This window comes from Xyrauchen texanus, chromosome 23 (assembly GCF_025860055.1).
Source record: "Xyrauchen texanus isolate HMW12.3.18 chromosome 23, RBS_HiC_50CHRs, whole genome shotgun sequence".
Classification (NCBI taxonomy): domain Eukaryota; kingdom Metazoa; phylum Chordata; class Actinopteri; order Cypriniformes; family Catostomidae; genus Xyrauchen; species Xyrauchen texanus.
In genome coordinates, this window is record NC_068298.1 from 16,776,738 (window position 1) to 16,793,401 (window position 16,664).

At 37.7% G+C, this 16,664-nt stretch overlaps 1 protein-coding gene across 1 annotated transcript in view; it reads right to left on the reverse strand.

Annotated features, from left to right (window-relative positions):
- LOC127617232 (glypican-3-like) overlaps positions 1-16,664 on the reverse strand; it is a 193,456-nt gene that overhangs the window by 28,999 nt on the left and 147,793 nt on the right. Inside the window, exon 6 of the mRNA XM_052089171.1 lies at positions 16,527-16,638. Coding sequence (XP_051945131.1) covers positions 16,527-16,638 — 112 coding nt within the window. The remainder of the gene's footprint in view (positions 1-16,526; positions 16,639-16,664) is intronic.

Consider the following 16,664-nt stretch of genomic DNA (forward strand, 5'->3'; position numbering starts at 1 on the left):
CTGCCTCTCTCACTATTTCTCTGGTTTCTTTTTGACAACAAAATAACTTTTTATCAACCTAGTCAAAAAATTTTGACCCAGTTTCTTATGACTTTTCCCCTCTTGAAACTTGATATAAGCAGCGACTAGGGAATAAAGTAATGAATGAAATAACTGGTCATTCCAAGGTAAAGTTGTGAAATATCTCTACATTTTGGACCATTTTGGACAGATATATAAAAGTGTGCTGTTATAAAACTTCTTAAACCCTTAAGAGAAAAAGTTAGTTAGTGTCTGATAACAACTGCAATTTAATCCTGATCCTGAACTCATTAACAAAAATGGAGTCAAGGTTGGAGTCAGAAGTCCAAGTCGACCCTTGCACGCTCCTAGTTGAGCCAATGTTATTGTGTCTGACTGATTGAAACAAACTATGAATCACTTAGTTGTCTCTGCATATTACGCCGGTATAGGAGAACATATTTTAACTTTTAAAAAGTGCACTGTTAACTTGCCCAATTCATCTCAATTGGAAATACAAACTTCAATATTCAGCTAATAATGCCAACAACTTTTCCTCTAACAATGAGAAAACATGAGGACAAGTTTCTCTCTCTCTCTCTCTCTCTCTCTCTCTCTCTCTCTCTCTCTCTCTCTCTCTCTCTCTGGTAACCACAACACACGCTGTGGGGCAGCAGTGAGCAGCTGAGGGTTCTGTATGGCCTGGATATAAAGACCCCAGAGGGGATGGAGATAATGCCTGTGGTTTGGCCCCTATACAGCAGCAGAGTCGAGCGGCACACAGCAGCACCACATCCTGTGTGTTACCACACTGAAGTGTAACCCAAACATTGTCAGCACTGTGACACGGCTTCCCTCAACAGTAGTGGAGGCCTACATGTTTACATGTTTGAAAAAGACTGGGTTATTATACTTTTTAATTTGACATTATTTTTCATTTCTATTTTTTATTTTCAATTTTCTATTTTTTTTAATCGTTTTTATGTATTTTCACATTTTAGTTTTTCAGTAATGCTTTTTTGTTGTAGTTTTACGTTTCTAGGTTTAATGCATTAACTGAAATCACAAAAAATCTTTAACACTCAGAGCCGTCAAGTGTTATCACTATTTAGTGGTATTTTTACAGTATGTTTAATGAAGGTGGGTTTTAAAGGTTTCATATTTAATACTAAAACTATATTGTATCAAAAACTAAAATGTAAATTAATTTGTGGCCATTTTTATCTTATTTTAGCTGGTTTTGGAGTCATTAAAATGTATTTTAGTTTAGTTTTAGTTTTTCTGATTATGTTTTATTTTTATTTCAGCTAACAGAAGGGTAGTTTTCGTTTTGTTAACCATAATAACACTGGTGAGAGAAAGCGAAACCGAGAAGGAAATCTAGCAAGGAAGGGTTTTTTTCTTTCTACCTCTGATTAGCATCGTACTGTGTATTGTGCTTGCTCTCAATGAAAGAGGGGCATGTCTGGACTTGTGGTGTATGTTGTCTGTAGCTTGCTTTTTATATGATGCTTTGCCTGCTCACCTATACTGTATACACAACGGATACGCTTACATACTGCACTGCTGTGTGCTTTAATTTGGATCACTACCAATGCTTTAAGAGTACTTTTGAATTTCCTAATTTATATTAAATGAAGGACAGGTCAAATACACACACAAAATAACACAAACACAACACAATAAGTGACATTAAGGTGGTAAACTGAGTAGGGATGGGTCATGTTGGTCATCCAACAACTGATTAGTCAATCAATGAAGTTGACTGGTTAATCTAGATTTTATTTATATAATTTTTATCCAGCAGTGGATAAATTAGTGAACAGTGCTTTAGCTGTTAGAACATTTGTTAGGTAAAAACAATTGTGAATCCATTACCATTAATGCACCACTAATACAACCACACAGTACACATAGATGGACTTCTTTAGTCCTTGGGTTGCATCTCACAGAGTTTTTTAAGTGCCCAGTTACAAAACCGCTGCATTTTGTGTGTGAAGACAAAAAAAGGCTTTTAAAAACTCATCCAGACTTCTGTGTTTTTTGTTTTTGTTTTAATCTAGATATTTTGAATGTAAGAACATATCTTATCTCAATACCCTTTTGAAACACGTCCTTAAAGGAATATTCATACAAGTTAATCTCAATCGAAAGCATTTGTGCATAATATTGATTACCACCAAAAAATATTTTGAATTGGCCCTCCTTTTCTTTAAAAAAAGCACAAACAGTGAGGCAAAAACAGTGGAAGTGAATGGGGCCAATTTTTGAAAGTTAAAATACTCACTTTTTCAAGTTTATAGCCAAAAGACATAAACAATATTTGTGTAAACATAATTCTAGTGTGATAAAATCACTAATTAACCTTTTCTGTGTAAAGATATAGCCAATTTTACCACTTTGTTGCCATGACGATTTAATGTCAACAAACCCTAAAACCCTAAAATGACTGTAAAACGACAATTTAAACAATGTTACATGTTCTAGGCCCCATTCACTTTCATTGCAAGTGCCTCACTGTAACCTTGATTTTTGCTATAAGAAAAGGAGAGACGAGTCAAAATGTATTTTTGTGGTAATCAACATTATGCACAAATGCTGTCGATTAAACTAAACTCGTATTGAACCTGGAATATTCCTTTACGACTGACCAGTTGACTAGTTGGTTGGTTGCCTAAAAGTATTTTTTGTTTTTTGTTTTTAAATAGAAGTGTAGTTTTGTAGAGTGCTTTTTGTGAATAGGTGGATATTACAACCACTATTAGATGATTCATACCTGAGGAAAGAATGGATAAAATGTACATTTTCACTGTGTGAGTCATGAAAACTTCAATACAACCAGATAACATGCACGTACACGCACGCACACACACACTCACACACACACACGTTGATGCAACTATCATTATGAGTACTCGCCTTAGACATAGTGATTTTTATACTGTATGAACTATAGATTCAAACCCCTAACCCTAACTCTACCCCTAAACCTAACCCTCACAAAAATCTATAGGCCTACTGCATTTTTTCATTTTCAACATAACAGTTTCATTTGATTTTTAAGCGATTTTTATTATGGGGATACTATAAATGTCCTCATAAACCATATTTATAGACAATACTCTTGTAATTACGAGTTTGTAACTTAAAAAAGTCCTCGTAAACCACTTAAACCTGCCCACACATTTCACGCATTACTCAAAATGTATTCAATTTTTGGTGATAAGGGAGACATGGTGAGTCTGAGACAGATGAAAGAGACAGATTCATTTCCTAGAACTAATACCTGTTGAGACAAGAGCACAAAGAGCAGGCCTTCTCTACTAGTCTTATAAATCTGGGTGTGGGCTTCTCCTGCGATGATTTACGAGTGTTTTACCACATTCGTATGAGTTGGTTTCATTGCATTCTAAACAAGTCTAAACAATTTATCAAAGAAAGCAGAATTTGTGCCTTCAAATAAAGATATAGTGGCCCCAAAAACTAACAAATTATGCTAAAACTTTTCTGAGCAATTTATTTTGCAATTCATTTTAACCAACTGCTTTCAAGGAGACTTTAGTGGATGCATGAATAAACTTGTTAATACCACTTGGTCTGATATTTTGTTATCTTTATGCAATGTCTTTCAGACATAGTTCAGTTTGGCTTAAAGGGATACCCAAATATGAAAATTATGTCATCAATCACTTATGTTGCTCCAAAAAACACATGTTCAGTGAAACACAAAAGAAGATGTTAGGCAAAATGTTAGGAACCGAAATTCTCAGTCACCATTCACTTTCAGTGTATGAAAAAAGAAAGTCAGGTTTGTTATTATTGACACAATATTTCTTTTTTTTGGGTGAACTATCCCTTCAAGTGTCCAAATAATTTTAGGACTACTGTTTCTTTATTCACTTGAGAAAAAGAAGGCAAAGCTACACATCCTCAGAAGGGTGGCCTTCATTGTTATGCTGCAAATGTGCTACAATTGAGCTGCTTTTTTCACTTGAAAAGAATTCACAAGCCTTTCATACACTAACGTAAATGTTGGCATGTTTGCAGTAAATGCAGTTGATTGTTTGACATAGCAGTGGGGGCTAAAAGTGTTTCTGATACAAAAGCCTGTGGCTAAATCTAATTAGTGTCTGAGGACAGGCCCTGCTTGTCTTGCTGCAGGGCTCGATATGTTATCACCATCGTTCCCAGAGTCATGTGGTCATGTAGTCCATCTGATATCACCCCATTCCCAGTTCTTCATTCCCTCATGAACACACAGTGTGTGTGCAGTTATCTTCCCATCATCATCATTAGACATGGCTATAAGCACTGGTGCACCATAGAAATGGCATGTCATTCTATCTTAACACAGATGGAAAATAATTAGTAGCACTTGCTAAGGCAAGAATCATTATTACTTTTGCTAAACTTGAGCATGTAACTCAACCCTCACTGTTTGTGCGATGTTCATGAATGACACCTCAAATAATGTGGCTTGTTGAGGAGAGGTGTGTTTTCACTTTTATTAGCGTTCAAGTTTATGATTTTTAACAGATGGACAATAAAAATGGGAAAAAAGCCCCATGGACTTACATTGATGATGGGACCCAAATCATTTATAGGGACGAGAACATCATAGAGACAGAATGAGATGCTACACTTATTCTAAAACTATTTTAAACAGAATTTTGCAGAATGTTTTATAATTATTATTTATGCAGTTTTATGACCTCATATTAATAGATAGCTACCGTAACCAGGTCTACTTAAAGTTTATCACTAAGTCGCAGTGACACTAAGAGGAACAGTTTCCTCTCTTTCTTTCACAATCTAGCTGCTGCATTGTGAGGATGTTGATTTGAGTTGTGAGGCCCCCATAACAAAAGGCAAGAGACACAGAGGGGTCTGCAACCCTAGCAGCGAGACCCTCTGATGACCCAGCACGGAGAGGAAACAGGAAGTGAGACCTTTGACACGCCAAGAAGCTCCTGTTGTGCTTCCCGGTGAGGCTGCTGATGGAGCGTCGCGTTCCTCTCTGAGCTCACGCTGGGAGATATGGACAAGCCATGAGAAACAGCCCACATAGCCAGATCTCACACGCAGCTCAGGGGAGACTTTGGTTACATTGCAGCCTGAGAAACACCACCACCACCACCATAACCCTTCCACCTGTATACCTCTTCCTCTCTATGACAAATACACCTCAATGGATTTAATCTATGACAAATGACATACAGTATGTGCTCTACATGCAACAAGAATTATCATGTTTGTAAGGAACACAGTGCAGTTAGGTTATTTTGTTCAGTTGTTCATTTTGTACATCTTTAGTTAGTTCATTAAAGGTGATGTGTGCCATATTTCTTCAGTGTTGAAATACTTTATCCTATCCCAGTATTAATGTGCACAGACAACTATAAGAAGCCATTTGTCGGTTGGCTTCCTGAAGAGTGTAAACCAGCACTTCACAACACGTGGTCCCCGAGCGATCTTTTGTGGTCCACTTTATGATGTATCATCAGAAATATATTAATCAGCAGCCTATCAAATCTGTATGAATTGTGAGGTGTCCATTTACATTTACATTAGATTTACACTAGTTCTCTAAATTGCTGAATCACATTAGAGAGGGAATCTGACTGCAAGAAGAAATGAGTAAGACTGGAAAACAGCATCAACAAGATTTCATATATTTCATTGTATTTATGCAGTATTATAAAATCTTTGTCATATACATATGTTAATAAAAACAGCGTCCCGTTTTGGAGAGATTCTGGGCAGGGCCCTGCCGAACTGAAGAGAGCCCTTGTGATGGATAGTGAACTTTTTATTTTTCCTTTTTTATTTTTCCCCTCTATTGTTAACAATGAAGCAGCAAATTGACAATAAATGTATATTAAATAGTGTTATTGTATAATTACTGTTTAATAATAAATATTGTAGTGTAATATTACAGTTTCAGTAATCAGCCCTCAATCTTAGGTTTTTTGCTTCAGAAGAATACTGTGCTTTACACATGTGTAAGCTCATCCTTTGAAATTATAATAATTTACCAAAAAACAGTACAGAGCTTTAGTAATCTCATGTTTCGTCACCAGGTGGATGGCACTAAAACCTCAGAGCAACGGAGTGTCTCCCTAACTTTGTGTTTAAAATGAATTGCTTGTGTTGTTGTTGTATTCCTCACTTATTCATCCCTGTATAATCGCTGGAGATGGCTGAAGACTTCACTACATGAGCCAGCAAAGACTCACATGTTAGAATTATGCACATACATACGGAGATTATTGACACTTTGGATAATGAAAATCTCATGAAGACATTCATTAGCAACACCCCTGAGCACAAGGCAACATTTGAGGTCTTCAAGTAACAGGTAGGACATTTCTTAATAGCTTAATATTTTAGAATATGGGTTCATTTTAATAGCTATTTTGTCTGAACAATTCAATTGTGTTTTATGGTTCTTTCTTATTCACACTGACCCGACAACAGTTTTGAACATGGTAGAATGCAACTAATGCCTTGGCTGGATTAATGAATGACTTCAATTAGCAGGTGAAAACATTCCATTGTGTTTTGTGTGAGTGTGTATTCGTGCGTATGTGTGTGTGTGTGTGTGTGTGTGTGTGTGTGTGTGTGTGTGTGTGTGTGTGTGTGTGGTACTAAACATGATCCCCAGGGAGGGATGATGTGTATATCGTCCGCCTAAACAGCAGCACCCCTTGCCAAAAATTTGCTCCCATACCTTTGATTACACAAAGTTCTGTTAAATACATACACGTATTTCATATTATTTTTTAGCCACCTTAAAACTTACTGTTCAGTTGTAGTTTTTGTTGTTTTTTTGTATGCATATCATGGTTAGTAGTTAAGTACTGGGCTTTTGGTGGTGAAAGTAGCCTTGGAAATGCCCTTTGTGACATTACCATGTCACAGGAAATCATTCCAGCATAAAAGGCTAACAAATGTGTCCAGTTAGTAAACATTTTTGTCGGTTTCGAACAATGTGTATACTAAACGTTCTGTGCTGGTCAAGCAAGGTTTACTCCATTTCCTTCAGCACAGATGAGCTCTGGATGTAGGGTTGTTACTTGCTGACTCTGTGGTAACTGTAGCCAGTGGTGTAGCTGAAGTGGGTGGGTGTAGATTGGTGGCAGTAGGGGGGCACCAAACTTCTGGCCTCCAGGCTGGGTTTGGGCGGCTGGGGGGTTGCAGAGAGAACTGGTGGGAAAAAGGGGGGCTTCAGCCTCATTAGCAGCCATCTAATTGAGAGGAAAAGACCTCTCATGTGCTCTGTCTGACCTCCTAGTCAGCAGGGGAGAGAAGAACAGATAGATGGAGAAAGAGAGGGGGGTGGAGGAGAAGGAGAGAGAATGTGAGAATGTATCATAGAGGGAATGGCAGGAAAACTGGTTGATAGAAAAATAGATAGAGAAGAAGTATGGTGGGGGTAAGAAAGAGTGAATGAGAAACATGACTGCATAGAAATGGCCTCTTGTCTAGAGAAACATCCCTTATATAGGCATTGTTGACGTTAGGGCCAAAACAGAACAAGGTGATGAGAATGGACTTTAGTCAGGATAGACATAGTTCCCACAACTTTTGACCAATGATTTTCCACAACGAGTCCAAAACAATCCTGCTGCATTCGCGTCCTGTGGGAATTACTGTAATTATGAGATGATAATTTAAAGACTCTGAGCTGTTCTATGACAACACTCATAAAACCAAAATGGATCTTTGTGTGGCTTTGTTTAATGACAGCAAAATGTATAAATCACTACATGAATTCAGCTCTATATGTAATTGCAAAAAAGTTTAAGAATACATAAAATAGCTCTGGTAACATTGGCTAAAATAAAATGGTATATGAAACAAATATGTTTGAATGACCAAAGTTTGCCATGCACCTCTATGTGGAGCAAGCTTTGTACTTGTAATTATGGTCATTCCAACATTACATAAATCTACCAAATCTACCAATCAATTTATTCTATTCTATTCTATGAATCTGTTATTATTAGACAAGGATTTTTATAAATAATTTTAGAATTTGCACCCACAGAGCATTTCTAGCTGATGAAATATCTTCGACCAAAGCTTAACTAGAAAAAAACAAAATAATTTATTTTATTGATTTCCATGATGTTTCTGGCCTGCAAATCACAATTTTGAAATTCATAAATGTATTTTCAAGTTTTCCATGTCAAGTTTTTAATTGAATGTGAATGGAATTGAGACTGTGGATAAAAGTAAGCCGTTAAATGGGTTGTACTTTTGTGTGCCTGGTTGTTCAATGGTAAGTCGACGAAAACTAAAAATACATCTTTGCAAAACATTTCCAGTGAAAAAAGAAAAATAATCGGAAAAAAGAGAGAGAGAAAAAAACCCAGCACAGAATACAAATACAATACAAATATCAAAACTTTATCCTAACTATAAAATATGATGGAGAGGAAATCACTGCTTTGTTGCCTCAGGCCCTGGACAGCTTGCTATTATCGACTGAAAAATGAATTCCCAGGTTTATCAGGACATTTTACAGGGAATGTAATGCCATCTGTCTGCTAATTGATGCTGAACAGATGTTGGGTGATGCAACAGGACAATACCCAAAGCACACAAGTAAATCAACAACAGAATGGCTTCAACAGAAGAAAATATAGTGCCCAGTCAGATCCGGACAACATTGGTTATAAAAAAATTTGATGTGACCTAGGACCATACGACACATTGGACAGACTCTACATCTATTGCTCACAGCCACGGTTTTATTTTCCTCAAATTAAAAGTGGCGTCTAGGTCCATAGAGACATGTGAGAGGCCATCAGGAGCGGCGCTGGTCCCGGGGTCAAGCCCAGCCCCCTCTCTGCATTTATGGAGGCCCAGCTAGACTGCTTTAATGTCAGGTGTCAAGCTTTATTTGAGAAACTCTCATACCTACACACCTTCAACAGACCAGCATCCCTTCAAACACACATTAAACTGCCATTTGAAGTGTGCATGTGTGTGTATGTGTGAGTGATAGTTTGCCTATAAATATGTGTTTGAGTGTATGTATTTAATAATCTGCAAACTACCACCCACTGGTGAACTTAAAATGTTTTTTGTAACAATCGTCTTAGAAGAAGGAAATGATTCAGATTAAACCAGTAAATTACTGTAGTTGCACAATGAAGAGAAATAGTACAAGCCCAATACAGATGAACGGGTCACACATTACAATAAGGTTCCATTTGTTAATGCATTAGATATCACAAACAAACAATGACAATTTTTTATAGCATTTATTAATCTTTGTTAATGTTAGTAAATAAAAAATGTAATTGTTCATTGTTAGTTCATAGTGCATTAACTAATGTTAACAGATACAACTTTTAATTAAAAAAAAATGTATTAGTATGTTGAGATTAACATTAAGATTAATAAATGCTGTAAAAGTATTGTTCATTGTTAGCTTATGTTAACGAATGTATTTGACTACTGTCAATAAATGGAACCTTATTGTAAAGTTTCCAATGAATGTACTGTAATGGATGGATTGATGTCACACTGTTACTTGACTAGGGGGTATGCCTTAATAAACAACAGCACTTGAACAATTAATGTTTTACCAAATGGCCTTAAACTTTGTGAGACATCTGAGTTGATGTTGCCTACATAAGCCAACCCTTACAAAAACTATGACATACTATAGTATAGTGATTGCATCAGATGGTAATACCATGGTACTTCGATACATTCAGTGGTATTGAGTTAATACTGTTGCATTTGGATGGTAATACCATGATATTTCAAAGAATAACACAGCATTACCATCATACATTTTGGTAAATTTTTGTGACTTATGAGTATAGTGAAGTAAAATAGAAAATGTCTTTAAAAGTCATTGAAAGTTTCATCATATTAAGTAAGAATCTATGTTTGTTTCTCTTGAGCAATACAAATGTTATCTAGAGCTAGCACTTATTAAAACTTGGAAGACTGAATACTAGATTAGCTGAATGAACAGAAGAAAATATAGAAAAATGAGGCTCTTTTTTGCTGTATTGTACACAAAGCGGGGTTATTGTATGTGTGTTTGTACGGTTAAGTAAATGTTTAAGCCATGCTGATGCAGTAAATGCACATATAGAGGTTGGATGTGTGTACATGTGTGAGAATGTGTTTTCAGTGTGTTTGTAAATGAGTAGATGAGGTGTTGAGTATAAAGCTCTGTTCCTGGTGGAGGCAGCAGCAGCAGGATGTGAGGCTGCGTGCTGGAATGTGGAGCTCTGGTTTGTTTTGCTGTCTGCTCGCCTGCCTTACCTGTGGCCTTCTCTCCCTACCAGCACCCCCTCCCCCCTCTGCCGCTGGATCTAATTAGAGTGAAGCTGGACTAAGGGACTGGAGTGTGTCACACACAACTTAACACAGCCAGGCAGCAGAGTGGGAAAGAAAGAGGGATTAACATGAGAGAAAAAAGCATTGACAGAAATGTAGGGAGGAGTTCAAAGAGAGAGAGAGAGAGAGACGTGAGGGCATAAAATGGGGAGCAAACATTTTTTACATTTGAGTCAGGAAAACAGAATGTGTGAACAATATCTAGCCAAGAGTAGAGGTCTACACGGGCCTTAAAATTAAATCTGAACCCAACCCGTACCCAAGACCATGTGGCCCGAACGATACCGTCAGATTTTAATCCCGAACCCAACCTGAAATCACTTACTATCTAATTTAGTGAGTACTGTTGCAATAGGCTATATTTTATAAAAGCATATAAGCAACATTCGGAACAGTACTGAAACAGTGAACATACAGTTAAGGCCCAGCAGCTCCTTAGTACACTAGAGCAGAAAGGAAAAAAACACTGCCTTATAGTTTATTTGCTGAAACTTTACTTGGTGCAGAACAATCTGGAATAATATGAAACACCCCTCTATGCAGCCTGAACTTGTTCAGATTGTTGAATCTTTATGCCAACTGCGCTAAAAGCAACCTAGATGCAGCACAAAGAATGAAACAGAGCGCATTTGAAGTTCTTTTTAACTTCATGGCTTTTTAACTTTAACTGACACAGTGTTTAAAATATGCCGGTCCAGTGCAAGACACTGAAGACAAAGTGATACGCAGTGCAAATGTCAAAGACATTTGTCCAGTTTAAACAATGGGAAGACAGAACAGATGAGCAAAAAATAAGTTCGGTGTGAACAGCCCCTAACTCGTCCGTTCATGCATTTCTGTAAGTGAGAGTGCGTGTACGAAACAAGTTCTGTTTATTTTTTTAATTAATTACAAACACGGACCCGACCCGAACCCGAAGACCCACTTGAAAAACTGACCCTGTCCTGTTGGGCCCGGGTCGGGTTGCAGACCTCTTGCCAAGAGTTGTTTCCCACTGTAAGTTTTTGTGAAAAAAGAGAAACAGAACATCAAATTTTCACAGGACATTCCACAAATCTAGGTCAACATAAGAACTGACATGTAATATATCCTCACTTCTCTGCCCTGCACATGGTAGACACATCTCATCGCTTGAGGGAAGTTCTATAATCAAAGACCAATCAGATAATTGCAGTGTTTTACCACAATCCCCTGAGCTCCGCTGGGAAATGGCTTTTTTTTAACAGTAACTCAATACTCTGGAAAGTCCAGATGGTCCTGATGACGGCACCAGCGGAAAGACATATTTTTCCAAATATGAAAATCTAATTTGGCAATCAGCATAAATGAAACTATATATAAGAGGGCAGCAGTTGACACATCCAAACTGTGCAAAAGTTATAGGCACTTGTGAAAACTGTTGCATAGTATGGATTTCTTAAAAAACATGCCATAAATAGTTTTCATATATCAATTAACTTCATACAAGTTGCAACATCTTTTTCTGTGATGTCACACTGGTAGCCCTGCCCAGAGCCTAACTCATTGGTCTAAAATTCTGCCATCATTGTACTTACCCTCATATCTTTCCAAACCAGTATGACTTTTTCATGTAGAACGTAAAAGGACAAATTTCAAATAATATTCAGTCATTTTAGTACAATGGCAAATTATATTAAAATGTAAACATTTTAAAAACATAAATACCCCAAAATACCCAAAAGAATAATAAAAGTAGTCCATGTGACTCGCACATAACATTCCAAGCCTTCTGAAGACATTCGATGAAAAACATCAGTTTTTCATGAGTGCTTGAGTGCTTGAGAAAAGCTCTTTCACAGCGGCAAGCATGTTCATGTGGGAGCTCGTGTTGTTCTTAGCGCTAAACAACACAAGTTCTCACGTGAACATACAAGCTGCTATGAACAAGCTTCACTCAGAGACGGACCGGAATATTCATTCAAATGTTTCCTTTTGTGGTCTACACATTTCAGGATTGGAATGACATAAGGGTGAACACATTGTGACACAAGTTTCATTTTTGGGTGAACTATGTTAACTACAAAACATAAAATATGTTCTGATTGGCTTGTCTTGCGTCACACAGCATTTTCAGTTTTGACAGACAAATAAACTGTCTCTGGATACTATTTGTCTCACATCTGGCTAGGACACATAGAGTAATTACTGTACAGGTTTTTTCCCCTTAATGTGTCAGTTTAGCCACATGCAGATGTAATTTGTCCAGGGAGATTTTACACATTTATTAAATTTAATTATTGGCAACAAACTGTAAACAGAGGTTTTGTAATTTAACTGCCTCCCTCAAAGGAAGCAAGCTGTCCACAAATGACAAGAAGTTTGATTGCTGTATAAACATGGCGAGAGGTAGCAGCCTTTCTGGATCAGCACGAGTAAATGTTTGACACTCATAGGAACAAGTAAATGCAAACCCATATGAAGACATGTTTAGGGTGTGTACTATGAGCTTAATCTCTGAACATCCCTGCCATTTCCGCTGAGGCAGAAATAGACGACTGATAAACACTAGCATATTATGTGTTTTATCATTCACTTCAACTTCAGGCTGATTTTATCACCAAAAGTCTCCAGAGAACCTTCACTGCTTCATGCTAACTCATATACATTAAGGCCCGAGAGATCTGTCTCTATCCGAGTCATGTTTAGGCATGTAGATAAGACGCTCTGAGCACTTGCCGAGATAGAATAGCTTGAGCACAGTAATTTTTTTATTTTATTTATAGAGGCAAGCTCATTCAAATCTTGGCCGCACGCAGCCATTACATCAACCGAATAAGACGTGAGAAAATGGTGTTGGCACAGCTAAGGGAGGGTAAAGTTTTGTCTTTTTGGTGTTTAGTACAGTCCCCGGTGTCTCTGTTTCAGAAGAGGCACAAATCTGAGCCAACAAGTCATCTCTAGTGCCGCTACACTAACACACTTTAGGACACAGGCTTGTCACGCTAGGTCTCGGGAACAGAAATATTTCAAAAGCTGTTTAAACTTTCCAAAAGCCTTATTACGCTATAAAATCAAATGGGTCCACACCCAAAATGTTTTATAGAATCACACCAACTGGTGGAGAATGTTTAAAAAGCGCATGAGGAATATGCAAAACACAAGGCTACAAGCTGAAATGTTGAATTCTATAGCAGTCGGAGGAACATAAAGTTGTTGTTCCAAACCTGCATGACTTTATATTTTTGCTAGAACACAAAAGGAGATGTCATGGCAGAATGACTCAGTCACCATTCACTTGCATTATATGGAAAAAAGATGCAATGAAAGTGAATGGCAACTGAGACTAACATACTGCCTATCATCTTTTGTGTTCCATGGAAGAAAGAAAGTCATACAGGTTTGGAACAACAGGCGGGTGACGAAACGATGACATATTTTCCTTTTTTGGTGAACTTGTACTGTAAATGAGTATTCTGGTCTGTCTGCTCTGGGAAGTAACTCAAACCCCTGACTATCAGAAACAAATGAGAACACACATCAGCAGAGTGCCAGATGACAGCACATAAAAACTATTATACATCAGAATTGTAGGAAAAGTTAAACCGAACGTTTGATTAAAACATGATTGATTTTCTTCTGGTGAAGAAAAGGAAACCCAAACAATCAATTTCTTTAACAAACAAATGTGGAATAAGTACTAGTTCATTCTAATGATGTCAGATCAGTTAGCACTAATGTGGTTGCTTATGTTGTTGGTTATTGTTGCATCTTGTTCCGTTCTATCTCATTTAGGACATTGTCTGAAGGTACCTCGCAGATCCTGTTTTCAGATGATTTGATTGCGATTCTATTCTCATGAGATTAGATGTTTGTCAGAAAATACCATAGCAAAGACGTCACAACACGTACACACACACACACATTAGTGTATATGTGCTTGTTGATGTGTTTATAGGGGCAGCAGATGTGTTTATTTGTGGTGTACAGAGGTTGCAGGTCTTTGCCAATGTCCTTGCTTTGCCTTTTGTCTGTCAGACATGAGCAGCACTAAGCTCATATAGACAAGGCATACACCGCAATGCTTTGGGAATGACAACAGCATTTAAATGCGGGAGTAAATCCCCTAAATTACCCCTAAAGAGTGTAGAATACAAAAGCCTCTCCTGAACCATAGCAATAATGAAAGTAAAATTTGTGTGGACAAAAAAAAAAAAACGACTTACTGAGGAAAAACTGCTTACTAAACATACTAAATAATGTCTCATTAAAAATTCAAAGGGAATTGTAGAAGGGATACGCTTGGGGGTAGGGTTAGGGGATAGAAAATATAATTAGCTGAGTACAAAAACAAAAAAGAAGTCAATGGAAAGCCCCACCGTTGTAGAAAAATGTGTGTGTTAGTGTCAAATACACAAATAATGTGACAGCGTCTCTTGAAACAACAGCTGGAATCTTCACAGGAGCTGCTCGGGACAACAAAAAATAAGGAACTAAGGTCACAGTGACAGTGATAGAAAGAGTGAAGAGAGGAAAAAAGCAATCTGTTTGCATGAGTAACTGAGAAACTGGCGGCCCGTCCCATACAAGGCTTGACCCCACAGCCCTCCTCCACTGCCCGAGGGCCCGCAACTCATCTGAGCACCTCTGATGTCTCTGTGGTCTGTTTAAACAAGAGCACTGGGCTAATCCGTTCAGATGGGCCTATAGAGTATGGGGCCACCACAGGTTTATCTACAACACACACACACACACACACAAACACACACACTTTTATATCATTGTGGGGACTCTCCGTAGACTTCCATGCATTTTTATTTTCTAAACCTACCTCTAAACCAAACCCTCTCAGAAATCTTCTGGAATTTTTACATGTTGGTCTACCTATTATGAGGACTTTCCATAGATATAATGATTTTTATACTGTACAAACTATAGATTCTATCCCTTAAACCTAACCCTACCCCTAAACCTAACTCTCACAAAAAACTTTCTGCATTTTGAAATTTTCAATAAAACATAGTTTAATATGTTTTTAAAGCTATTTAAATAATGGGGACACTATAAATGTCCTAATAAACCACATTTATAGCATAATTCCCTTGTAATTACCAGTTTGTAACCTAAAACATTGTCCTTGTAAACTACAAAAACATGTGCACGCGTGCAAGCACACACACACACACACACACACACACACACACACACACACACGTTGGTGCAGCTCTCCTTATGAGGACTCTCCAAAGACAATGATTTTTATACTGTACGAACAATAGATTCTATCTCCTAACCCTACCCCTAAACCTAACCCTCACAAAAATATTTCTGCATTTTTACTTTTTTTTAAAAAAACATTGATTTTTAGTTTCATAGTATGTTTTTTAAGCGATTTTAATTATGGGGACACTAGAAATGTCCTCATAAACCACATTTATAGCATAATACCTTTGTAATTACCAGTTTGTAACCTAAAAAAATGTCCTCGTAAACCACCAAAACCTGCCCCCCCCACACACATACACAACTCACATACTCTCACATGAACACACTCTTGGATGCAACCTTTATAAACCCTTGCCTACAGCTATTCACACTAAAGTTGCATTTCAACATACTTACACCCCAGCCAAAAACACACATCCTCAAGGTACAGAGGAAGTAGAGAAAGAAGCATCCTTTAGATCCCCCTAAACTTCCTGTTGATGAGCCAGATGCTGTGTTCTCTCTGGATTACCAAAGCACATACAATGAATACCCTTAAGGGTCAAATATCAGTGTGAGCTCTTGATCACAATAGGGAAGCCACTGTACGTAAAATATAAGCAGACACACCCTGACACAAACCACACACAGACAAGGTGATATGACACGCAGCTGTTGTTTTTTAAAGGCAGGAAGAAAGTAAACAAAAGCTTCTGCTTTGTGAACATTAATGTGAAGATACCAGCAGCCCCTATTGTAACTCCTGATAACCCACATGTCTGCAGCCATATAAAGTGTGTGTGAACATGTGTCTGCGTATGTGTGATGATGATGAGCAGACTGTTGTGACAGGAGTTAAAACAGAGGTGAGGAGTTTATGTCTGTGTGCAGACTGACAGAGCGGCTGGAGAATTGTCAGCATATGAAACTTCCAGATGTTTACTGTAAAGTTTGCATGTTAAAAAGTGTGTTTTCTGAACAGTATGTGAATGCACCTGATTGATGTGTTTGAGTTTGTCGATGATCTGGCTGATGACGGGTTCGGGAGGCTTTTGTTTGGATTCAGAACCGTGCGGATGGACTCTCTTTAGACCTGGTCCCAGAAACCTGCAGACAGACACATTTTATTGCAT